The 26,481-nt window shown below is 41.7% G+C and overlaps 1 protein-coding gene and 1 pseudogene across 2 annotated transcripts in view; both read left to right on the top strand.

Moving 5' to 3' along the window:
- Positions 1–18,363, top strand: part of POPDC2 (popeye domain containing 2) — a 20,403-nt gene extending 2,040 nt beyond the window's left edge. Inside the window, exons 2-4 of one of the 2 annotated variants that reach the window (XM_008578777.1) lie at positions 4,601–4,709; positions 10,156–10,564; positions 18,278–18,363. In XM_008578777.1, the coding sequence (XP_008576999.1) occupies positions 4,601–4,709; positions 10,156–10,564; positions 18,278–18,363 (604 nt within the window). Of the gene's footprint in view, positions 1–4,600; positions 4,710–10,155; positions 10,706–18,277 lie in introns of both variants that reach the window. The other variant, XM_008578776.1, reaches the window with a different exon arrangement.
- Positions 18,364–25,239: 6,876 nt separating this feature from the next.
- On the top strand, positions 25,240–26,101 carry LOC103595387 (annotated as a pseudogene).
- The last annotated feature ends 380 nt before the right edge of the window (positions 26,102–26,481 follow it).

Here is a 26,481-nt window from a genome sequence, read left to right as displayed (position 1 = left end):
GAAAAAAAAAAAAAAAAAAAAAAAAAAAAAAAAAAAAAAAAAAAGAAAAATGGAACCTTTTAATAAGATTAATTTGTTCTTCTCATATGCATTCAACATTTTTGAAGGACCAACTATGTGCAGGGAACAATGCCAGAAGCAGAGGGGGTTTTCTGTAACCCCTATTCCCTGCCAGGACATAAAGGAAACAGCCCCACTTGTGTTTGGGATATACTGTACAGACTATAGTATAGCCATGCTATATACAACCAGGTATGGAGAGGGAATACCCCTTGTCCACTTTTCTATGCTCAGTTGATCTATGGAGAGTCTTGCAGACCGAGAAGTCAAGTGTTATAAATCTGAGGGCCCAACAGTGAAAGAAGAGTGATGCCCATACATGTCTCATTGAGGATTTGGTGGAGACACCTGCTTCCTTTAAAGAAGACTGACAGTCAGACATTGGCAGAAATGGTTTTAGTCAGGATCACTGTGTGCCCAATCAGTCTGGTTGTGAAAGTTGGCCATTGATATCTTCTGAGAAAATACCATGGGGCTCTTTCTACACATTTAGTAGCCAATTGTGGATTCTTTGAAATATTGCCCTGGAGGCATTAACCGCCCCCTCTGCTTTGCTGGCCTTCCTGAGACTGAGAGACTGTGGTAGAAAAGGTAAAATGGTAATCAGAAGGCTTTGGTGCCAAGAAAGAAAAAAAGAAAGAAACCAAATAAGACTGCCAACCGTACAGTGGAAGAAAAGAAGTTTGTGGATGATGATGGAACTACAACAACTACTAATAGTAATAATACACATTCATATATCAATTTATAGAATCCAAGGTGTTGTGCATATATGTTTTGATTTTGTTTGGACTCAAAAGTCCTGGGTTGAGTGAGCCATTAGAGGAGACATTCTGTTTCATTTATGAGTGAGCTGAAAGTGTAAACAGATGCAACTATTTGGAAACAAATATAGGTGTAAGTACAAATACATACTCATTATGACTATTGCCAAAATGTTGGTCACCTACAATTCCGTGCTTAAAATAAAGACAATTTAGGGAACTTGCTCATTAATAGGATTCATGATGTTATTTGCTCCTTGTAGCTCCTCTGTTCAAAAGGAGGGAATTGAGACCAGTAGAAGTGCCCCTCCACTGTGCGGTGACAATTTGCTGGAAGTGTATTATGGTTATCATATGATTCAGGTATATTGTATATGATAAACTTCCCATGAAATTGCATAAGACCACCTCCCTGTGAATGGGAGGGGGGGCTTGCCCCTCAAAAGCCTCAGTCAGGAATTAGACAGGGTTTTCTTTCTTTTCAAGGTTTGGAATAAGGGTTTTGTTTTTTTCTTGTCTTGTTTTCTTTCAGTGTCATCCTGTTTCAGGTTTGCTAAGTTGGACAAGGAGGAAGATGCTTCTAGTCGATGATTGAGCTCTAGTTTTAAAAGAGAATCACTGTACCTTGGGCTGGTTACAGTGAGGCACCAAACACCTCAAAGTAGCAGACAAGAACTCTGTGCTGGAAAGTAGGGGCTTCTTGTACAGATCCTATCCCACATTCAGACTACCATCTGGAGCCCTTTGCTCAAACCTCAGAAGTCTTTTTTGTTTTATTTTAATATGGTCAATCAGTCTCTTTTTCTTCAAAGCCTGTCATCCTGTTAAGGTATGCTTACTGTTGGAGAATTTCTGTCATATAAAATTCAAAGCACAAACCCCATATGTACAGCCTCCTAAGCAAGTAATGAAGTATCCAAGCTATTCATAAGGAGGATATTGCCTGTCATGCCAGAGATCAGGAAGGAAGAGAAGAATGATAAAGGACACAGTATAGCAATTTAAATGGCTTCAGTGAACCATGCAGACTCATTAGATGGGACCCCCACTCTAAGATGTGCTCACTCGGTGGTGGCTTGCCTGGGTAGCCAGCTTCCTGGCCTGAGGAGATGCTGGGAGGATCTGATGCTGCAGCAGCTTCATTCTCCTCTGTGGTCTTCCTCTCTTCGAGAAGCTTTTCCTTGAGGTTTTGAACCCCTTTCATGATGAGTTCGTTTGTTCTTTCCTTCCTTCCATTCTTTATTTCCCCATTCCACAAATATTTATTAAGAGTGCTAGGGACTAGGGATCCAGTGTTAAATATGAAAAATATTGTCCTTGTACTTACTGGAGTTTACAGTCTATGAAGAAATAGTTAATGTTTGATATAATGGCTAATAATGGGTATACTATTTCCATGGGGAATTGCAAAGTGCAATAAGAGCATGTAACTGGTGGATTTAACTCTTCTGGGAAGGTCAGACAAGACTTCGTAGAAGAAGGCATGTTCAAGCTGAGACCTGAGGAGAAGAGGTCCAGCTAGAGACAGAATATGTGAAGATCTTGAGGTAGGAGCAAGACTCAGGAGTGCTAACATCCCATTGGCTAGAACTTAATCAATCACATGGCTATACCTACCAGCAAGAGAGGAAGGGAAATAGGGTCCTTAGTTGTGAAACCATGTGTCCAGCTAAAACTCTAGTATACGGAGGGAGAGAAAAAACCAATATTGGAAAACATTCAGCCACACTGAATTTCCCAGATCTCAGTCCATCCTCATCCTTATCTGTTTCTCAATAATCTATTTATACTTCAAAACTCAGCTCAAATTCATCTTCTTTGAGAAAGCTGCCACCCAAAGAGAGCCAATCTCTCTCTGTCCTCTATGCTCCTGTTCTACAATAGCACTTATCACGTTGACTTGCAGCCAGTTATTTATGTGCCTGTCACTTCAACTAAATTGTGAAAACCTCAAAGGCAAGGACCAGATCAGAAGAGAAGTTGAAGATGAAACTCTGAGTTTTCTCAGAAATAGAGGAAAAACTCATACTGACTGTATTCTAATCTTTTTCCAGATGCGGCATCAGATCTGAAATATACTCAGTGCCCTCAGGTGTACTCAGTGACATGCGATCAATTCTAACAAGTCCTCACAGAATGCAATCCCCCTTCCCTGTGGGGGCAAAGCACTAGGTTAAGTGCCAGCCACAAGGATAAAAAGACAGCAAGCAGCATTAGCGGTATCACTAACCCTGAGTTGTAAAACCAAGCCTGTGGTAGGGCAAGTTAAGAGCAGTTGTTTAACCTACTGATAGTGTGGAATAAGAATATTCATAAAATTAAAACAAATATATTGATTAGGAGCCTGGCTGCAGCCACTCTAGCTAGCTGAAGAGGAGAAAAAGTTTTTATTTAAAAAGATATGAAGATGTATCACCAAACCCAAGGAAAGGCATACACCCGAGTCTCAGGTAGGACTAGAAAAAGAATATATTCCACTAGGTCATTTTATATGATTTTGGATTTCTTTTCTCTATGGCCAATTGGGTATATGCTTTTTCAAAGTTCGAGTTACATGATTTAAAAAATGAGGTTTTAGTTCCTTAACAGAGGATTGTGTTAGTTTTGCCAATGGCTGGTAGTTGTATCCATCCAAGACATGAGTCACACTCAGTTAATTCCAGTTCCACATTCCCAGTGCTTGTTCACTCTAGGGACATCAACTAAACAGGGTCAGTGGAATCTCACTGTATAAAGACAGAAGCTGTTATTGTCACCTTGTGGTTAGAGAGAGCAGGGAAGGGGCAATGCTAAGAGTATACATCACCATCTACCAAAAGCTCTGGCAATAGGGTGGCAACATGGTGTGTGGTAAGAACACAGAATTTCAGTTCTGCCACTTGATAGCTATGTAACCTTAAGCTCACTGCTCTACCTTTCTGAGCATCAGTTTTCTTAGCTATAAAATACAGAATAGAATAATCTACCTGAGCATTGTGAATATTAAATAAGAGAACACTTGTAACGTGTCTGGCACAGAGTCTGGCATCTAGTGGACTCACGACTTCCTTCAAAGTCTGAAAAATGATTATAATGCAAGTGTGCGATGTCTAAAGCATGGATCTTCGTGTAGCCTGCTGGGAAGAGGGAAAGAAGAAGCTCCCCCAGGCCTAACCTCTAGAGCAGCGCTGTCCAGTAGAACTTTCCATGAAGATGGAAATGTTTTGTACCTATGTTGTACAATATGGTAGCCACAGGCCACCTGTGACTATTGAGGAACACCCAAAATGTGATCAGTATAACTGAGAAACAGAATTTTAAATTGTATTAATTTTAATTAATATAAATGTAAATGGCCACAGATGGCTAGTGATTAGCAGAACTCTAGAGCAGTAGTTTCCATTCTGGCTCTGTGTTAGAATCAATGGAGAGATTTTAAAATCAATAATATCCAGATTTCATCTACAAAGATGCTTGGTTAATTGCTTTGGGACAAGGCCCAAAGCCTAGGTGCTTTTTTAGAGCTTCCCTGGTGCTTCCACCCAGTAGCCTGGGATTGAGAACCATTGGTAGGGAGAAGGAGGCAGAAGATGAGGGCTCAGGAAGTATAGATGGGTTCCCTTTCCGAACTGCTTCCATGCAGTAATCAGGCTACTCCTGCTTTGGGTTTTACCATGCTTTAGGCAAGGTATTTTTGCTGGAAGATTCACATTAATCAGCAACACATAATAACTTCAGTGAAGGGGGTTTGGGCAGCCATCTCTCACTTTTCCTTTTATCTTCTCTCCCTTTGCCAGCGTTCGTGTAAGCCAGGATGGGCAGTTTCTGCACTATGTCTTTCCATACCAGTTCATGGACTCTCCTGAGTGGGAATCGCTGCAGCCCTCTGAGGAGGGGGTGTTCCAGGTAATAGTGAGCCCCCTGGCAGCACTGCCTCTGTGGAAAGAGTGCCTGGGCTCCTGGTATAGGTGGGGTAGGGTAGGGAGGGAGGTGCTGGCCCCCAATAGGCGGGCCATGTCACTCCTATGCCTAAAACCCTTCCAGAAGACCCTAGTGACCACGAGATCAAATCCCACAGGTTTTAGAGGGTAACTTAAAATGCTTGGTGATCTCCAGCTTCCCCTCCCTTATGCTTTTTGTTCATACTAGCCACGCTGAACTACTAGTACTTCCCTAAACTTCACACCACATTGTTTTGCAACTCCATGCCTTGGCCCTTACTGTCCCCTCTATCTGAAATGCATTTCCCTTTCTAGATGAGACCATGGCACCTCAATTCCTCTGTGAAGCCTGCCCAGATCAATCTCAGCAGCTCCCACTTCCACAGCTATCATTCCTGCCTGTGTGCCTGTTCTGAACCTTTTACTTATGCTGACTGGTACACATACTGCTCTCTGTTCTAATACTCTGGTTTCCCTTCTGTCTTCTTCATGTAAACGTTTGGAAGAAAAAATCTGGGCTTCCCCCTCTATCCCTGGGCTTCAAAGGACAGTACTTGGGATATAGTAGGTGTTCAGTAAAGGTTTGCTGAACTGGCTTGTCACTGGGTAGTTGGTGTCTCAGAGGACTCCATGGGGCATTCACATACATGCTCCAATGTGGGAGCCTGGCTACTCAGCCCCCACTCTCTTCTCTGCCAGTTCTTCAGACTTTGGTTATTTTATTTATAGTTCTCACTTACCGAATGGCTAGCATGTGGCAGGTACTACATATTATATTGTCTTATTGATTCTCACAACAGCTCTGTGGGTTGACTCACCACTCTATTATTGCCCCATTTAACAGATGAGGAAACTAAGGCCCCCAAACGTCAAGTAGTTTGCCCAAGCTTCAGCTAGAAAGTGGCAAGGTCAAGTTGCCTAGATCTACTATTTCTGTATTTATGGGGGGTTTTTGTTTTTGTTTTTAATGGGAGGGCCAACAGAAGAATGGAGTTTACACACACACACACACACACACACACACACACACACACACACACACACCATTATAGGGGCTCCCCTGTCCAGATACTTTGCTGGTACTGGATTCCATGTGTCTCCTACCACTTCTATTAGGGAGTCCCTCCAGCCAACGTAGAGCCAGTCCTGGAACAGACACATGCCAGGCAGTGCAACCTGGCTGGGCCTGCTTCTTCCCCCACCCTGAGCCTTGGCTCTGTAATGATGGAGGCTGAGAGGCAATCCTGATCTCACTGCCAGGGCCTCCAGCCCCTGACCCCCTCTGATCATGTTCCACCCCCTCTGATCATGTTCCTCCCCCTCCCCACCCCCATCCTCTCTAACTTGCTCAGAGATCTCCTTCAGGAACTCCCTCAGGGCCTTAAGAATCTCCGTGGTGCACTCGGGAGAGTGCGGCGCTTGGGAGCGCAGTGGCGCTCCCGCTGCGGGTTCGGATCCTATATAGGGATGGCCGGTGCACTCACTGGCTGAGCGCAGTGCGGGCGACACCAAGCCAAGGATTTCAATCCCCTTACCGGTCACGAAAAAAGACAAAAAAAAAAAAAAAAAAAAGAATCTCCAGGAGGGCTGAGTCAGGTCCTGAGCCAGCTGGACCAGGACTCCATTTCTGACCAGGGCTCTATTTCTGACACTGACACAAGGAACAGATGGTGGGTAAGCCAGGTGTCCTCCCCTAACTTATGCTTGAGAGGACGGACTGTAACCCCAGATGGCCTCTCAGCCTGGAATGTAGGTACGATCATATTCCTCCCATTTATATTTTTAGTGTGCGCCTCCTTTGAGAGAAATGAGATCCACACATCTGCTATTGGCTGAGTAAAGTCCCATTTCCTCTTTGCAAATATTAAGTGATGTCCCAAGTTACAGTTCATCCTGTCCTTGTCTTTTGCAATTACATAGTCTTTGTTGATCGAGAAAGCAATCCACAGTAACTGCCTAAATCATAATTCACATTGTGTTTAACACAAGTCAACATTCCATCACATCCCTCATCAATTCGGTTCAATCAGAGTTTATTGACTCTTCACTGTGACACTCTCATTAGTCACCAAGAACACAGCACAGGAGGGATCACACAGAAATCATCATTTCTCCAATTTGCATCCTGTTTTATTGGACCTAAATCCTATTTACATATGTTACCTCATTTAATACATTTAACCAACCTCTAAGTTGAGTCCTAAAGAAAAAGCTAGAAACTTCTCAAAACCTTATTGCAAATATGTTTATATATGAGGGTACTTCAAAAAGTTTCATGAAAAGATTTATATTATCTTTTAATTCTATTTTCCACAAACTTTTGAAGTACCCTTGTACATGTGGAAACCAACCAAGAATCAGATTTTTGGAGGATCTTCAGGGAAGGATTTTATACAGGACATGAGAAAGTGACATTAGATTGTTCTGAAATATACAAGATTGGTAGTCCTCACTTGAGTCATTCATTCACTTCAGTAACACTTATTGAGCACTTACTATATGCAAGACACTATTAAAGGTGCTTGGAATACATCAGTGAATAGACCAGATGAAGAAGGTCCCTACCCTCATGTAATTTATATTCTAGTGAGGGAGACAAAAAATAAGCCATGGAAATAACAAATAACTAAATTATATAATATGTTAGAGAATAATAACTGCTAGTTAAAAGAATAACCACATAAAGTAGTTTAAGGGAGTTATGGTTGCAATTTTAAATAGGGTGGTCACAGAAGTCCCTGTTGAGCAGGGGACATCTGAGCAAAGACCTGAGAGAGGGGATAGTATGCGCTCTGTGAATATCTGGGGGAAGAGCATATCAGACAGAGGAAAGAGCCAGTGCAAAGGCCCTGAGGTGGGACTGGTGTGTTTGAGGTATACAAAGGAGGCCAGTGGATTTGGAACAGAGAGGGGGAGGGGAGAGAATAGCAGGCAAGGAAGTTGGGAGAGGTGGCAGGGGAACCAGATAATGTAGGACCAGAGCATATATTTTCTAGATAAAGCCGAAAGGATTTCCTTATGGGTTTGATGTGGTATGTGAGAGAAAGAGAGGATCAAAGATGACTCTTAGGCTTTTGACCTGAGCTACTGGAAGGATGGAGCTGCTGTCAACAGTGGTAAGAAAGGCTGCAGTTACAGCTGGTTTTGGGGAATAGGAAGTTCAGTTTGCATCACCTATGGAAATTTGAATAGAGATGCTGCATAGGCAGTTGGATATTTGAGTCTGGAATTCAGGAGTGAGGTCTGGGCTTGAGACATGAATTTGGGAGTTGGTTGTATTTAAAGACATTGCACTGGACAGGATCACCAAGTGAGTGTGGACAGAGAAGTGTTCAAGAACGGAGTTCTGAGATACTCTAGTGTTAAGAAATTGGAGAGAAAAAGAGGATGCAGCAAAGGAACCTGAAAAGGAGCAATCAGGAGATTGCACCAGGTGGTGTATGGCATCCTGGGAACCAAGGGAAGAAGGAGTATCAAAGAGGAGGTGGTGATCAGCGGGGTTGAATGCCATGGAAACTGACCATCAGACTTAGCAACTTAGAGGCCACTGGTGATCTTAATGGGAACAGCGTTTGCGGACTGCTAGGGACAGAGCCATATTGGTTTAAGAGTGAGAAGAGAGGAACTGGAAACAGTAAGTATAGACAATTTTTTTCCCCATACAGTTTCACTAAAAAAGTGAGCAAGTGAATGGAGTGGTAGCTAGCCAGGGAAGTAAGGTGAAGAAAGGATTTTCATTTTTAAAATTTTGTTTTATTTTGAGATGGAAGAAGTAACAGCATGTTCATAAGAATGCCCACGATCTTTGTGTTTGGCTTTAAGGACATTGTTTACATCTAGATTAGCTCTTACTCAAACACACCCGCTCCATGTTTGGTACTCTGATTTCTTGTTTGGGAATTGTTAATAAGTACATCTAATGTACAGGCTTTGGCAGCTACAGATTGTGAGCATTAGTTTCCGCATTCCTTCTCATGAAGCAACATGCTCAGAGAGATGAAGTAATTTATCTAAAGTCATACAGCTGGTAAAGAGGTAAAGCTGACACTTAAAATCACCTTCTGGTCTTGGTGATGTAATTTAGGGCCCTGACTGCACTGCTAACAATTAGGGGAGAAAGCTGAAAAGAGGAAATGAATAAAGGAAATAGTGGAGAGGTAGAGCAGAGAGGAAGGAAGAGGAGAGGAGGGTAGTGGGAGATCTGGTAGGCAATGCAGGAATTAAGAGGATTATATATAATATCTAGTAAAGAATGTTTGGAAAGTCAACCTACATTTAATTAGATAATCCATATAAAGTACTTAACACAATGTCTGGCACATCATCACCTCTCGATAAATGTTAGCTGCCGTTATTATTATTATCATCATCACTCCCACTGTCTCCATCCATAAATATACTTCATGAACACGGCTAGTCCAAAGTATTATGGCCAGAGTATAAAAAATTGTGTGATTCTATACCCTTTTCCTTTACTATCCTAAGCCCATTTCCATTTTAACCCTAGCTTTACCACTCAGCATTATTTTAACGAGAATTTGTCAAACACCTGCTGCATGCTGGGCATATGTTCCTGCTTATATCACCTGCGAATGTAATTTTGCTTTATGTCATGGACACATAGAGAGTGCTCAGAAATTCCTAGATGAATAAATAAATGGAGAATGGGGTGCCCTTTAACTTTCTGCTCTTAAGAGTTTGTCTTCTTCTGTACCCTTTTTCTGACTTTAGTCTTTAAGTCCCTTTGGTTACTTGTAGTGGCCAAGTTAAGAGCAACTTCATGGACCTGAATCCCAGGCCAGTGCTCTGTCCACCTGAGGCAGCGTGGCATGCCTTGTCAGAAGCTTTTTCTCTGACTAAACTTCTTTTCTACTCTTTTTGTGTCCCTCTCCCAATGTATTATCCTTCTTTGTTCTTAAAATGAATAGTCATCAGCATTTTGACCTCTCTTCAGAACACTAGGAAGTCCCTTGTTTATCTGGAAATCACAAGATTCATAACCTTCTGCAGCCATTAGTGGTATCACACATGGAACCATAGAATACTGGAGCTGAGGAAACTGGATGTGGAAACTGAGTTCCAAGAGGTGATGGGCGAGTGAGTGAATGGCTGATCCCAGGGCTCTGACACAGGACACCTCCTATATCTGTGCACACAAGAAAAAGTCAGTCACTGGACATCCTCCAGGGGAGGCCGTGGAGGGGTGCTCCTACACAGATTCTTCAATAAAAGGACAGCCATTTGCCAAGTAACTATATGAGGATACTTCAAAAAGTTGATGGAAAATGGAATTAAAAGATAATATGAATCTTTTCATGATCTTTTTGAAGGCCCCTCATATGTTTCTTAGTGCTCGGCATCGACACATTTTCTAGTTTAAACCTTCACTCTCTGTTCATGACCCCTCTCAGGTCACTCTGACTGCTGAGACTGAATGTAGCTACGTTTCCTGGCCCCGGAAAAGTCTCCACCTTCTTCTGACCAAAGAGCGATACATCTCCAGCCTCTTCTCAGCCTTGCTGGGCTATGACATCTCAGAGAAACTCTACACTCTCAATGACAAGCTCTTTGCTAAGTTTGGACTGCGATTCGACATCCGCCTTCCCAGCCTCTACCATGTGCTGGGTCCCACTGCCCCAGATGCAGGGCCAGAATCTGAGAAGGATGATGAAGAAGTCTGTGAGCCAGCCATGTCCCCTCCTCTAGCCATGACCACATCTGTCCAGCAAACACCCCCTTATACTCCCCCTCCAGCTGCCACCAACCTTCCTGCACCTCCTTCCCGGGCTAGGATGTCCAGGCCTGACAGCGGCACCCTGGGTGAGGACTCCACCAGTCTGGTGCTGGAGGATTTTGAGGAGGTGTCAGGATCAGAATCGTTTATGGATTATAGGAGTGATGGGGAGTACATGAGGTGAGGGGAGAACTAACATGGGCACAGTCACCGGCTCAGGATCCTATGTAAGTACTCAGAAGGCAGCTGCCACACATTCCTGCCAACAGCTGGCCTTCACTCAGCTTGTCAGGGAAAAAAACCATTTTATGGAGCCTCTCCTGTCAGAGGACTCACAGAAAGTGGCTTTGACCCAGCCTTGCAGATAGCAACTCACTCCAGGTGTATGCAAGGCATGATGGGATTTTTAAGACTCATTCATTATTAACTGTGATTGCATTTTGGAAAGCGGACTAGTTGACATTTTGAGCAGGCAGGAAGTTTGCTTAATTTTTTTACCAGGTTGTGCTAATAGCTAAAGCCACAGCTGGAGCTTAAGGGGATTTTATTAGTGGCATTCATTTTAAAGGAAAAAGAATGCTGGCATGGTTCTAATTTCTATTGATTTTCTTCCTGACATAGAGTCAGTTTGGGAAAGCAGTTGTTATTTAGCCTGGACTGGGCTCTGTTAAAATTGTGTATTTTAAAGAGGCTTATGATTACAGGCTGATAGCTGTGGGAGGGAAGTGTCCCCATCTTGCTCTCCCCTCACCCACTGGAAAATCTGTCGGTCACTCGGGCAGAGGACTGGATGCTACTCTGATTAAATGTTACCATGATCCGATATGCAAATGGCAGCCCGGCTTTCCCCAGCAACCCACACCTGTGGGAGGTAGAATGGGCATGAATCTGGGAGGACCTGATGGTGCATGGAGGATTCCCTCACAGGAGACTGTACAAGAAAGGCTACACTCAATAGTTCTGGGAAATTGTTTCAGGTTTCCCCTGGCTGCTCTCACAATGCTGTGACATTTTCCTCTGGGACTTCACCCAAACATGGTGGAAGCCTGCCTTTTCATGAGGAAAACACCACTGTTCCCAATTTGGAAGGCATTTCCAAGTGGGGTGGAGGTGCCCTAACTGGTCCACCATTCTTTGGGAAGGACCAACAAATTTCCTGAGAACCTAGCACAGTGAGGAAGGCCTCCGGGTTACGCAAAGTGAATGAGTGAATGCTTGTATATTTTGAAAATGAGTTATATAAATGATAAAAGAGGCAAGAGAGGTGAATGAAAAGAGGTTAGATATCTGGTTTTATAGACATGGAATTTATAATCTCCTGTGGCACCAGTGCCCTTAAAACCTCAGTTGAGCTGATTCTGGGGTAATTCCAAGGGCCCTCCACTCAAGCTCACGTTGTCGACCTCCTCCATTGCACTGTCCATTCTCATCGCCCCTTTCCTGCTTTGCTGCTCTTCACCTTCCTGCTCATTCACCCCAGTCCATGCATCCTAGTTACGTCCCACGGATCCCTCTCTATGTCCTGCATGCCTACCCTCCTATACTCTTTCTTATCAACTCACAGCAGCTTCCGGTTTTCTCATGTTGTTCTTACTGGTTTTCTCCTCATCTTGGTTGTATCCCTTCCCTTTTTCTCTCTGATTTCTGCCCAGTTCTTGGTTGCCTCAGTTTGCCACTCATAAGTGTCCCTTTTCTTCTTTTCAGTTCATTTCTCACTCTCCATTTGTCCTCTGTGTCTTCTCCCATTTTATCATTCATATATTGATCTCTCGTATTACCTTCTTTTCCTCTCTCTCTATTTTCCCTCTCAAACCATGTGTATCCCCATCTTATTAATTTTTAATCCTAACTCTTCCAAGAACAATACCTTTTCCTCTGCCTATGAAGAAAACCATTCAAGTGAATGTGTGAAAGTCCCCAACTTTAGGAATGTTTTCCAAACACTGAGAGGCAGGCAGAATAGCAAAGAAGAAAGAGACCTGGACTAGGAGCCCAAAGTCCTGGCTTCTGTGTCTGGTAAGCACAGAAGCAAATACTGCTTGCTTCTAAGCAAATACCATTGTACCTCATTTTATTGTGCTTTGCATTATTGTGCTTCACAGATACCGAATTTTTTACAAATTGAAGGTTTGTGGCAACCCTGCAATGAGCAAGTCTATCAGTGCCATTTTCCCGACAGCATGTGCTCACTTTGTGTCTCTGTGTCACATTTTTGTAATTCTTGTAATATTTCAAACTTTCTCATTATGATTATATCTCTTAGGTTGATCTGTGATCAATGATCTTGATGATATTATTCTAATTGTTTTGGGGTGCCATGGGTGGCATCCATATAAAATGGCAAACTTAATAGATAAATGTTGTATGTATTCTGACTACCGACCGGCCATTCCCCTGTCTTCCTCCTTCTCCTTGGGCCTCCTTATTCCCTGAGACACAACAATACTGAAATTAGGCCAATGAATAACCCTACAATGGCTTCTAAGTGCTCAAGTGAAAGAAAGAGTTACATATCTCTCACTTTAAATCAAAAGCTAGGAATGATTAATCTTAGTGAAGAAGGCACATTGAACGCCAAGATAGGTGGAAAGATAGGCTTCTTAAGCCAAACAGTTGGCCAAGTTGTGAATGCAAAGGAAAAGTTCTTGAAGGAAATTAAAAGTGCCGCTCCAGTGAACACACGAATGATAAGAATGCAAAATAGCCTTATTGCTGAGATGGAGAAAGTTTTAGTTGTCTGGACAGAACCAGCCACAATGTTCTTTTAAGCCAAAGCGTAATCCAGAGTAAGGTTTTACCTCTCTTCAATTCTATGAAGTCTGAGAGAGGTGAGGAAGCTGTGGAGGAAAAGCGTAAAGGTAGAAGAGGTTGGTTCATGAGGTTTAAGGAAAGAAGCCGTCTTCATAACGTAGAAGTGCAAGGTGCAGCAGCAGGTGCTGATGCAGAAGCTCCAGCAAGTTATCCAGAAGATCTAGCTGATATCACCGATGAAGGTGGGTACCCTAAACAACAGACTTTCAATGTAGATGAAACAACCTTCTTCTGGAAGAAGATGTCATCTAGGACTTTTATAGCTGGAGAGAAGTCAATGCCGGGCTTCAAAGTTTCAAAGGACAGGCTGACTCTCTTGTTAGGGACTAATGCAGCTGGTGACTTTAAGTTGAAGGCAATGCTTATTGACCACTCTGAAAATCCTAGGACCCTTAAGAATTATGCTAAATCTACTCTGCCTGTGCTCTATAAATGGAACAACAAAGCCTGGGTGACAGCACATCTGTTTACCAAATTGTTGATTGAATATTTTAAACCCACCGTTGAGACCTACCGTTCAGAAAAAATTTCTTTCAGTGTATGACTGCTCATTGACAATGTACCTGGTCACCCAAGAGCACTAATGAAAATGTACTGAGTGCTAATGAAAGGAGACTGATGTTGTTTTTATGCCTGCTAACACAACATTCATTCTGCAGCCCATGGATCAAGGAGTAATTTCCACTTTCAAGTCTTATTATTTGAGAAACACATTTTGTAAGGCTATAGGTGCCATAGATAGTGATTTCTGTAATGCATCTGGGTAAAGTAAATTGAAGACCTTCTGGGAATGATTCACTTCCCTAGATGCCATTAAGAAGATTCATGATTCACAGGAGGAGGTCAAAATATCAACATTAACAGAAATTTGGAAGAAGTTGATTCCAGGTCTCATGGACTTTGAGAGGTTCAAGACTTCAGTGGAGGAAGTAACTGCAGATGTGGTGGAAATAGGAAGAGAACTAGAATTAGAAATGGAGCCTGAAGATGACTGAATTGCTGCAATCTCATAATAAAATGTTAACGGATGAGGAGTTGTTTCTTATGGATATGCAAAGAAAGTGGTTTCTTGAGATGGAATGTATTTCTGTAAAGATGCTGTGAACATTGTTGAAATGTCGATAAAGAATTTATTATATTCCATGGACTTAGTTAATAAAGCAGCAGCAGGATATGAGAGGAGTGACTCCAATTTTGAAAGAAGTTCTACTGTGGATAAAATGCTATTAAACAGTATCACATGCTATGGAGAAATCTTTGGTAAAAGGAACTCAATCGATGTGGCAAACTTCATTGTTGTCTTAGTTTAGGAAATTGCCGCAGCCACCCCAGCCTTCAGCAGCCACCACCCTGATCAGTCAGCAGCCATTAACATCAAGGCTGGACCCTCCACCAGCAAAAAGATTACAACTTACTGAAAGCTCAGATGATGGTTAGCATTTTCTAAGCAATAAAGTATTTTTTAATTAAGGTATGTACATTGTTTTCTTAGACATAACTCTATTGCACACTTAATAGACAATGGTATAGTGTAAACATAACTTTTATATGCCCTGGGAAACCAAAAAAGTTGTGACTTATTATTATACTTGCTTTATTGTGGTGGTTTGGAACCGAACCTGCAATATCTCTGAGGTATGCCTGCATGTGACTTTTTTCAAACCATACAATCTCACTGGAACTTGCTTTTTTCATTTGAGTATGTTGGACCAGCTGCCCCCAAGTGCCCTCTTGGACTGATGTGAGGAGGCAAAGGATAAGTTTTTCAGAGGAGGAAGAGAGAAGCAGTCTAATACAATGGACAGAAACCCTGGGACATCTGAGTGTCCTTCAGCAAGAATTCTCTGTTATCTTTCACTATGATTTCTCTGGTAACTTGGGATTGTCATCCTCCCTGGGTGGGGGGGGGCTCCTCCTTGACTAGAAGTTCCCTCCGTTCTGTACCTGTGAAGAATCTAATTACCTACCAAGTAATTGTAGTGCAGACATTCTATATTCTAAGGAGGTCACATCTCAGTCTCCAAGTCTTCAACTATACTATCGTATAAAATGCATCTTTCCAAATTCAGCCTTTTCTGAAACTCAAGGTGAGAAAATTGCTAATATAACTCCCTTTCTAAAGTACTGGCATTTGCTATATAAGGAGAGTATGTTTTTATGTTTGTTTGTTTAGGTAATAGAGAGAAAGGAAAAAATATGTTGTTTACTTTGTTAACTATAGAATTTTCAGAACAACTTGAAAACATGATCAAACTGGCCAAATTTTAGACAGTTTTCAACTTAGTCTGTGATAGAGGGATAATTCAACCCGAGTTCTTTTTCTAGAATTGTGGTTTTGGATGTTTGGTTTGACTTACTTGCCATCAAACTTCTTAGATGGTTATTATGGTATTGAATAAACATATTCCCTTATGATTGGTAGCAACTTACTATTGTTTCCTTTACAAAGTAGGGCATAATTTACCATCTATTTCCTGGCTCTTCAGTTACCAAAATTTTAAGCTCCTTGCTATTCGTCCCGGCACAGCACTTACATAAGAGGCCTGGAGCTGGCTGGCTTCTGCACTGTGTGGAAACTTAGTCTCATCACACTGACACCAGTGCTTGTCTCTCACACCAGTCCGATTTAAGACCAACTAAAAATAGTGAGAGCTTCCACTGGAGCTCATTTTTGAAGAGAGTACCTTTTTTTGGTCTGGTGATGCCCAAAATTGATCCAAAAATGGGTGCTGCTTCTCTTAGGCAAAGCAGTGCTTCAGGATAATATGTTCATGCAGGCTCCTCCAGCCAGACCCCACATTACTCCTGCCTTTACTAGAAATTTCAGTTTCACTCTGTGGGTACTCTTCACAACGTTCCATTCTGTGTCTTGTCTATAGGAGTTGCTCAATGAATGAGGGACTTGTTTAGAAATTCATCTCTGAGGTGGTCAGTTGAGTTAGATGAGTCCGTTATCACAGTCTAAATTGAAAGCTGTCTGAAATTTGCCCAATTTTGATTATGTTTTCATGTTATTCTGAAAAACTCTGTGGTTTGGAAAGTAAAAATTATATATTGTTTCCTTTTTTCTGTTATGTAAATAAATAAATGTAAACAGATTACAGTATGGAGGCCAACTATGGTCAGGGAAGGAGCCCAGGGCTAGGACAAACTACAATGGCTAGAGAACCAATTTAATAAACGTTTATTGACTATCTAGTATCTGTTTCAGGTACTGTGCTAGGTAATTGCATGAAAAACGAAAGAATTGAAGACGTTTAATCTGCAAGAAAAGGAAAAGTGTAATATCTTCAAATTTAAAAAATTGGGAATTAGAATTTGACTTAATTTGGTGTAGTTCTTGTGGGCAGAAATTGAATTAAAGGCTGAGAGTTATAAGGAGAAGGATTTCAGCTTAGTATTAATAGTGGATTGCCATTGGGGTAGTGAAATACTAGTCACTGGACGAGTTCAAGCAAGAACCAGAAGAAATCTCAGAAGTTTTATATGGTGATTCAGGCTCTGGGAGAAGGATGCCTTAGATTATTTCTATTAAGGTACCTTCTAACTCTGCACTTAACTACCATCAAGAGTAGGTTCCTCATCTGCAGAATAGGATGTCTCCCTTACCAGGTTGCTGTGAGGAGTAATTGAGATAAAGTATATACAAGCAGTTTGTAAGTTGTAAAGCACTAGTTACATGTATAAGTTATTTTAAAATTCTGTTGGGTGTATAATTGTTTAGCAGTCTCTCTCTCTCTCTGTCAGAGAGTTATGATTTCCCCTCTTATCCCATTTTGGCTTTCCAGGGAAAGTTGCAGCTGGCAGAATTTCCTGACAAAAGGAATAGCAAAAAGATGGAGGCCTAAAGAAAATATATGCAAACTCCTTAACCTCTCTCTCTCTCTCTGTCAGAGAGTTATGATTTCCCCTCTTATCCCATTTTGGCTTTCCAGGGAAAGTTGCAGCTGGCAGAATCTCCTGACAAAAGGAATAGCAAAAAGATGGAGGCCTAAAGAAAATATATGCAAACTCCTTAACCCCTGAATAACTAAGCAATGGCCATACCTCAGTCCGTTTTCCTTTATCTGTTCAGGAGGAGACAGATCACAGTCAGTTTCTTCAGGCTTGTTCCCTCAGAAGAGGCTGTAAGGTGCTTTGGTAGTTGTTAGTGCTAGCAAACAGCACATTTCTCACAGAACCACTGGAAAGACTCCGGGGGCAGAAAACTTGTTCTTGTAAATGGCATGGCAGAAGGTGGGGTCTCTAGATGGCAGTGCCCCTCCATCTGCCACAGGTTCCATTTGTCAGACAGGTAAGTTAGAGGCAGTAGTTCCCTCTCTGCCTGCTGGGTCACAGCAGCCAGGGGCCACCCTGCCACCGGGTTGCTCCCAGGTCATTCTACTGCTGTTTTACAGAGGTCATTGTCCTACCCCTCTCTTTGTAAAAATGAAAGACAGGAATCTTACAATACTTACCATTATTTTTCCTTTTTGTCTTTTTTACTGACTGGTAACGGGATCGCAACCCTCGGTGTTGCGCCCGCACCGCGCTCAGCCAGTGAGCAGGAACCGGTCTCCACATGGGATCTGTACCCTCGGCGGGAGCGCCACTGCGCTCCTAAACGGTGCACTGTCCAGTGCACCACTGGGCCGGCCCAATACTTACCATTTTTTAATACAAGTTTTTGTTTTTTGCTTTAACTCATTCAGCAGGTTTAGATAAGAGAGTTCCATAGATTTTTCACAGGATGCAACAAAAGTTGATCTCTTGGTCTCCTTACCTTTAAAATGAGAGGATTGGATTAGATAACTTCAAAATTGATTCATCCTAACATTCTAGAATGAAGTAATTCAAAGGTACAACTGTCCCTACCATGTCAGGCAGTGGGTACAGTCAAAACATTGGGAATGGGTAGAGGAAAAGAAAACATTGAAAAGAACCCTGTGAAGTCAGGTGAGCTATCTGGAGCCATACTGCTGAAATCCTTCCTCCTTTTCTTTCCACAGCTTCTAGAACTCCTCCCCAGAGCTATTCTCAAGTTATGTCCAGGGGACAGGCTCCTTTGGCTCCAATCCACACTCCTGAACTTTAAGGATCAACAGGCTATCCTTTGCTCTGTGGCCAGCACAGCTTTCTTCCATGTTCACAGGATGGTCACTTGTATGCACACCCCTCTTCTTCTTTTTTTTTTTGTCTTTTTTCGTGACTGGTAAGGGGATCGCAACCCTTGGTGTGGTGTCGCCCACACCGCACTCAGCCAGTGAGTGCACTGGCCATTCCCATACAGGATCCGAACCCACGGCGGGAGCGTCGCTGTGTTCCCAGCGCCGCACTCTCCCAAGTGCGCCACGGGCTCGGCCCGCACACCCCTCTTCTTACCACTGGAGGGCTCACAGGCAAGGTGGCAGTGGACACAGAAGGGGCCAGCACTGCAGCTACACCAGCAGCCCTGAGTGACTGAGAAATTCACCCATGCCAGTCTTCCTTCTGGGAGAAGTTAGCCAAATGTGCAAAAGCACAGATTCCACCCTTTCCTAGCTGCAGAATTGTGGGCAGCTAACCCCTCTGAGCCTCATCTGTAAAGTGGGGATTATAAAACTCACCTCACAGGGTTGTTGTGAGGATCAAATGGGTTGATTAAGATAAAGCACCTAAGACATGGTGTGGCACCTAGTAAGCACTCAATAAATCACTCAGTTCCTTTCCCTGTGTTGTGTCTTTGAATTGTCTGAAAAGATCAATGGAGTTCAGTTGTCCAAGAAGTTTTCACTGGTGGTTATTCTTTATTTTTCAATTAAGATTCAATTTATGGAAGTAGAAATTTAAAAACCTAGTTTTCCCTTAGGCTTTTAAGTTCAATTTACAAATCTCTTGTTCCATTTATGAACCTAGTATTAAACAATTTTTAAAGGGATTTTTACAAACTTAGCTAACTAGATTTCCTTAAACATTTAAAAGTGGATTTATAAATTTAATATATTCTATTTTCTTTTTTCCCCTAACTACTTCAACATATATTCCATTTATCTATTGCTATGTAATACCCATCCCTAAAATGGTGACGTAAAATAGCCATAATAATTAATTTTGCTCACAGATGTGGGACTTGACTGGTCTCAGCTAGGCAGTTCTCACTCAGGGTTTCTCATGCTGTCGCAGTCAGCAGCTGAGGTTAGAATTATCTCAAGGGCCCCTCACCTGTCTGGGGCCTAATCTCGTTGTGGGTACTTTGATTTTTCTTTCAGTTCTGTGTTGGATTATTTGCTACCACTTAAACTCTGCACTAGAATAATTTGTTGTCCTTTGCTTACTTCTAAAATGGGGGAACTTCCTATGGGGACCAGTACTTGAGCTCTGTGGTTGAGCTAAATTGCTGCTTTGCTGCTGATTCCCTAGGGAAGTCTTTTTGTGCAGCTCCGGTTTTAATGGTTTACTTTATAGGTACTTCGGGATCTAGTTAGATCCACTGCATCTGGATTGTATAAAAACTCTGGTCTGGGCCTGAGTCTTTTCATCAGACTGCACCCCATGAAATTCTATATTCTTGACCAGTCTTCACTGAGTGGTCCTACACTGATTGGGGGGCAGATCAGCTGTCCTTGCTGTGCCCCAGTGTTCCCCCGGTGGGCCCGTCTCCCCCACCGCCTGTGCTCCAAATACTTCCCAAGGGACAGACCATGCTCCAGTCCCTTGTGATGACTCACCAGCCTCTTAGTGGCTCCTTTTTTTCAGTTGTTGTGGCTCATGGCTCCTTGCTCCTATGTGGGCCCACAGGAACCCTGTTAGTCGTACTGCTGGCCTGGAGGCTATCTTTCTCCCCTGCTGCCTCCAAGCAACTTCATCCAAAGGGCACAGCTGTGGCTTTTGCCAGCTCCTACTCCCTGTGCTCAGCAGCTCCAGCCTTGAAGTAGCTGGGATTTGAAATGAAGTGTTTTTTCTTCCTCTCATTGTGGCTTCTCCCACCTTCATGCACTCCATAGGTCTCTCCTCCTCTTCCCCTGAGCTCTAGTGGCCCAGCTTGGCTATTGTTTTTTTATAGTTGTAAATTGGTTGATTTGTGGGAGAGAATGATGCTGGGGACCGTCTATTCCACCATCTTGACTGGAAGTCATTTTCCAAATATTTTCAATCTGTGGTTGCTTGAATCAACAGATGTGAAACCCATGAAGGGCCGAATATATGTAAACACACACACACACACACACACACACACACACACACACACATTCTCTTACTTTGCAGCTCTTTTTTTTCTCTAAATGGTGTCCTTTGATGAGCCTAAGTTCTTAATTTCCATGTAGAAATTTATCAATCTTTTCTTTTATGATTAGTGCTTCTGTGTCATGTTTAAGAAATCTTTTTCTCCCCTGAAGATGTTCTCTTATGCTACCTCCTAGGTGTTTTATTGTTTTACATTTCATGGTTAGACCTACAATCAATCTAGATTTGGTTTTTTTGTATGGTATAAAGTAAGAGTCAAGAGTCATTTTTCATGAGGATATCCAAGTAACCAAGCACTACTTATTGAGATGATTATCCTATCCCCACCAGTGTTCAGTGTCTCCTTTGTCATAAACCAAATGTCCCTATGTCTGTAGGTCTGCTTTTGGATCTTCTATTCTGTTCCATTGGCTTGTTTTTCTATCCTTTTACAATACCACCTGGTTGTAATTATTGTAGCTTTGCAATAAGTTTTGATATTTGGTAGTCTTCAAACTTTATTTTTCTTCAAGTCTTGGTTATTCTTGCCCTTTCCCTTTCTATTTCCATATAAATTATAGAATCAGCTTATCAATTCTGACCAAAAAAAAAAAAACCCTGCTGGGATTTTTATTAGAATTGTGTTCATACTATGGATCAATCTGGTAAAGAATTTATATCTTTAAAGTATTGATTTTTCAATCCATGAACATAGTTTAGCACTTCATTTATTTAGGTCTTATTATTTTCTCTCAATAGTGTTTTGTAGTTTTCCATGTAGATGTCCTTGCAGGACTTTTAGATTTATTTGTAGGTATTTGATGAATTTGATATGATTATAAATGCTATCATTTAATATTTTTTACTTTCTGTTTATTGCTGCTATATAAAAATACAATTGATTTTTGTGTCTTAAACTTCCATCTAGTGATCTTGGTAAATTTACTTATCAGAATTAATCATTAATCCATAGAGTCTTCAGGATTTTCCATAGATACAATTATATTATCTGTAAATAATGCCAGTTTTATTTCATTTCTGACCTATGCCTGTACTCCTCTCCTCCTCTCCTCCTGCTTTTGGTGCCTTGTTGAATTGGGCAGGACCATCAGCACAGGGATGAATAGAAGGGATGATAGAAGACATCCTTCTCTCATACCTGACTTCAAGGAAAATGTTTTCAATATTTTACCATTAATATGATGTGTGCTGTTAGGTTTTTATGATACTCTTATCAGATTAAAGAAGTTTTTACTATTCCTAATTTGCTAATTTTTTAAATCATGAGTGAGTATTGAATTCTATCAAATGATTTTTCTGCCTTTGTTGAGGTTATTTTTTTCCTTTATTCTGTTAATGTTGTGTATTATATTAATAGATAAGTGAATATTAAAACAAACTTGCATTCCTGGAACAAGCCCAACTTATTCATTTTTATGTATTTCTGGACTTGGTTTGAAAGTACTTTGTTCAAGATTTTTTATATCTATGTATCTTGTAATATGATCGTCAGGTGCCGGAGACCAGCTCCGCAGGATTCGTTGGACCTGAATAGGTGGTGTGGTGTCGGCGAGGAAAGCAAGAGACGGACCACAGATGTCTAGTGCAAGTGTGGACCACAACCACATGAATCTTGCTTTATTTGTATTTTTTACTTAACCTTTTACATGATGATTTATCTTTTAATCAAAACATTTATTATTTTATCTCTATAGAAAAAGAAAAATCAGAATGTTCCAAAGCGTTCATGCTGTGATAGAAGCACCCTCTCATGCATCAATAGTTTACCCCAAAGCCTGTGGCTTGTGGCCAGGAAACTACACAATAGCAGCATGCTTGGCACTAGAGAGCATCAGACTTTTGGTCTGAATCACAATTCTTGACTTTTTAAACTTACACATAAACTTCTATTCTAAATTCTTATAAAATCTTACTTATACTTATATTTAACAATTTAATGTCTTATGTTTATATTTATTCTAATTTATGACCAAAAACGCACTATATCATTCTTATTATTACTAAAGAAAGTACATGTTCTTGGTAAATCAAGTGAAACTGTGGGAGTGGGGAGAAACAAAGAAATCTGTAACTGGTTGATGATCAATTAGTTTTAAACATTACTGCTCCCAGACCCACAGTCTCCCTGGGGGAAGGTGGATAGAAATCCAACATAATAACTTCATTCCACACATACAAGAGCATGACCACAGCCACAATGGGTCCATGCACACATCACTAACAAGGAAGAGTAATGACAAAATTAAATGGAGCCAACCCATACTGGGAACATGCATCAAAAACACCTTTAGTACTGACAATATCTTTTTATTTTTTATTTTTTTTTTATTTTTCAAAAGATGACCGGTACGGGGATCTAAACCCTTGACTTGGTGTTGTCAGTACCACGCTTACCCTATGAGCGAACCGGCCATCCCTATATGGGATCCGAACCTACGGCCTTGGTGTTATCAGCACCACACTCTCCCGAGTGAGCCACGGGCCGGCCCTGACAATATCTTTTAAATAAACCAGTTAATTTTGATGTATTTTAACATGTCCTTTGAGAAACTCCAGGGAATTTCCCAAAGCTGTACTAAGCCAAAAGGTTAGGCTGTTTAATTCTGGGAAGCCTCATCAAGCAACCAAAGGTGAACAAACAAGAAATCTCCATGGAGCCGTACCACACACATGGGACCCCCTTGTAGCCTACAGAACAAGGGGTATCACTCAGGCTCCCATGCCATTCCCTATAGCAGGATGGCTCACGGCAGTCAGGTTTTGGTATCATGGTTATGCTGGCTTTGTAAAAGGAGTTGGAAAGTTCTCTCTCTCTCTCTCTCTCTCTTCCCCTCTTTCCTATTCTCTGGAAAAGATCTTTAAATCAAAACCCACTTTTTGAATCCTACCTACTTGCCCTCCTTCTGCTCTCCCTGTCTTCTTCTTGACTCAGTTGATCATGCTGAAAACCTTGGAGTCTTTCCATCAGTCCTGTTAGTTCTGTCTTCAAAATATATTCAACTCACCATCTCCACTGATACCATTAATTTCAAGCCACTGTTAATTCATACTTAGATTAACTTCAATAAACTTAAAACTGGTCTCCTGTCCCTCCTCCCTGTAATCTATTCTAAACACAGCAAAATGGTCATTTAAACATGTGTAAGATCTTATCGCCCTCCAGGTCAAAATTTTGAGTGACTTCCTACTACACTTAGAAAAAAAAATCCTAACTTCTTACTATGTGATATTAGCCAGGATTGGCTTATTACTAGTGACTAGCACAAGGGTTTTTTTTTTCTTTTTTTGTCTTTTGTCTTTTTCCGTGTCCGGCAACGGATCACAACCCTCAGTGTTGCCCCCGAACCAGACCGGGGACCGGCAACGGGATCGCAACCCTCGGCGCTGCTCCCGCGCCTCGCTCAGCCAGTGAGCGGGAACCGGTCTGTATGTGGGATCCGAACCCTCGGGCGGGAGCGCCGCCACGCTTCCCAAGCGGCGCACTATCCAGTGTGCCACCGGGCCGGCCCGGGTTTTTTTTTCTTACTCGAAGTCCACTGAGAGTCTGTATGACTCATAAGAGCAAGTGTTGTTCATGTTGAAACTCAGTGATTCAGCAACTTTGACCATCAGACTATCCCATCTGAAGGAAGCAAAAGCTTGGCATTGCTGTCTAGCTCTTCTGCGCTTTGGCCCAGAAGTGACACAAATCACTCCTGCCCACAGTCCATTGACTAGAAAGAGTCACATAGACCCACTTAATAATCAACTTTGAGCTTTGTTGACTAAAAGGGCTAGGAAATGTGGGGAAGCAATGGAATGTTCGATAACCCACAAGGCCCTGCCTGCCTGTCACTCTGCTCTCGTTCTCACCCACCACGCCCCACACTAGTCATTTTGCCATTCCTCAGGCACACCTAGCTCCTTTCTAGATTAGGGCCTTTGCAGGTGTCCTTTCGTCGGGAATGCTTTTCACTCATAACCTTCTTCTTGGTTGGCTTCTTTTGCTCATTCAGTTCTCAGCTCAAATGTCACCAGGCCAGCTAAGGGACACACCTCACCTCACCATAACTCTCTGTCCCCTTGCCCTGCTTGGACGTTCAGACTGCTTTCCTTTCTCCTTCCTCTCCTTTTAGGATTCCAACTATGTGCTTGATAGAACTTTCCAGTGTGTCCCATATGGCTCTTATGTTCTTTCCTCATTTTCTTATTTTTTAATTATTGTATACTTATTGTCTCTTCCATGTACATTTTACATAGAAGGTCCCTGTCAGTCCTGAGAGATTCAGCATCTCTCTTGTCAATCCTCTAGGACTGTTATGGAGAGTAAATGAAGCAATAAACAAACAACAAAAAAAGCACATTGTACATTGTAAATTGAGACTCCACATTACCTGCATGTGGTACTGCTCCCTGACCTGGAAGGTCACCAAGGCAGGGCTGTCCTTACACACCTGTGGTATACAGCAGTGGTTCCTCAAGAGGAGGACCACTTTCATTCCTTTTTTTTAAAGGACCAGCCCTTACATGGTGAAAGTTGTGCTTTTATTATCTAATGGTATACGTAGGGCAGAAGACATTTGATTTTCAATAAGGTTTTTAGAGAAATTTGTGGGTTTTAAAAATTAACCAGAATAGAGTGCATAGGACATGTGAGCCGAGGCGCTTGGAGCCATTGTGCTGAGGACGATATTGCTTCCGAACATCCTGCTCACTGGTACACCAGGGGTTGGAAAAACCACACTAGGCAAAGAACTTGCATCAAGATCAGGACTGAAATACATTAAAGTGGGTGACATAGCTCGAGAAGTCTGATCACTGGATATCATGGAGTCTGGCAAGATGGTGTCTACCAAGTGCATGCGAAGGATGCACGGATGATGGCACAAATCCTGAAGGATATGGGGATTATGGAATGTGAGCCAAGAGTTATAAATCAGATGCGGGAGTTTGCCTTCAGCAAATGTGGTCACAATTCTAGATGATGCAAAAGTTGCATGTTGATTCAAGCCATGCTAAAAAAGCTACTGTTGATGCAGATGATGTGCGATTGGCAATCCAATGTTGCACAGACCAGTCTTTTACCTCTCCTCCCTCAAGAGATTTTTTATTAGATATTGCAAGGCAAAGAAATCAACCCCCTTTGCTATCAATCAAGCCATATCCAGGTCCTAGATTGCCACCCGATAGATATTGCTTAACAGCTCCAAACTATACAGGCTTAAGTGTTTGCCATAAATGGCATCTATTTCTGCAGGAAGAATAATAGTTTCACAATTAAGTGTTGGTTCAGTTACTAGCAGACCAGTATTGCCACACTAGGCACACCAACCCCACAAACCACGTCGGTTTCAGCTAAAGCAGAGACTCCAATGTACCTCACAGGGCAAAGGTTGACAATACACATGCCTACTTCACAGTCTCCAGCAGTAAAAGCATCAGTGCCTGCAACAACAGCAGTTCAGAATGTCCTGATTAATCCTTCATTAACTGGGTCCAAAAACATTCTTATTACCACTAATATGGTGCATCACAAAATAATGCCAATGAATCGTCAAATGCATTGAAAAAAAAGTGAAGATAACAGTGATGACCATGATGATGATGATGATGACTATGATAATTTGTAGTCTAGCCTTGGTGCCTGTAACATGTATACTTGGTCTTGAATCCATTGTACCTTATTAAAAATGCATGTTGGATGTTTTTAAGTTATGTTTTAGAAAACTTAAAAAGTATTTAATGAGTAAATATACTTGATATCCTTTTCAAATGAAATGTTGGATTTTCTTTAATAGGATTAGTAATGATTTTTCATCAGCCTTTAAGTATAAAAAAAAAGTTGTTCATTGAAAAAAGTTAACCACAATAGTATCTATATATATTTGAAAAATAGCATTATACATACATGGTGCAAAGGTTTTTATTTATTCAGTCTACAGAAATGCTTGACATGATATGGATTTGTGGATCTCTTTTAATGACTTTGCACTGGGATCCACATATGGGA

Source organism: Galeopterus variegatus, unplaced genomic scaffold (genome assembly GCF_000696425.1).
Source record: "Galeopterus variegatus unplaced genomic scaffold, G_variegatus-3.0.2 Scaffold1756, whole genome shotgun sequence".
Classification (NCBI taxonomy): Eukaryota; Metazoa; Chordata; class Mammalia; order Dermoptera; family Cynocephalidae; genus Galeopterus; species Galeopterus variegatus.
Note: the sequence above shows the minus strand (reverse complement) of the source record. Positions and strands in the feature narration are given on the sequence as shown.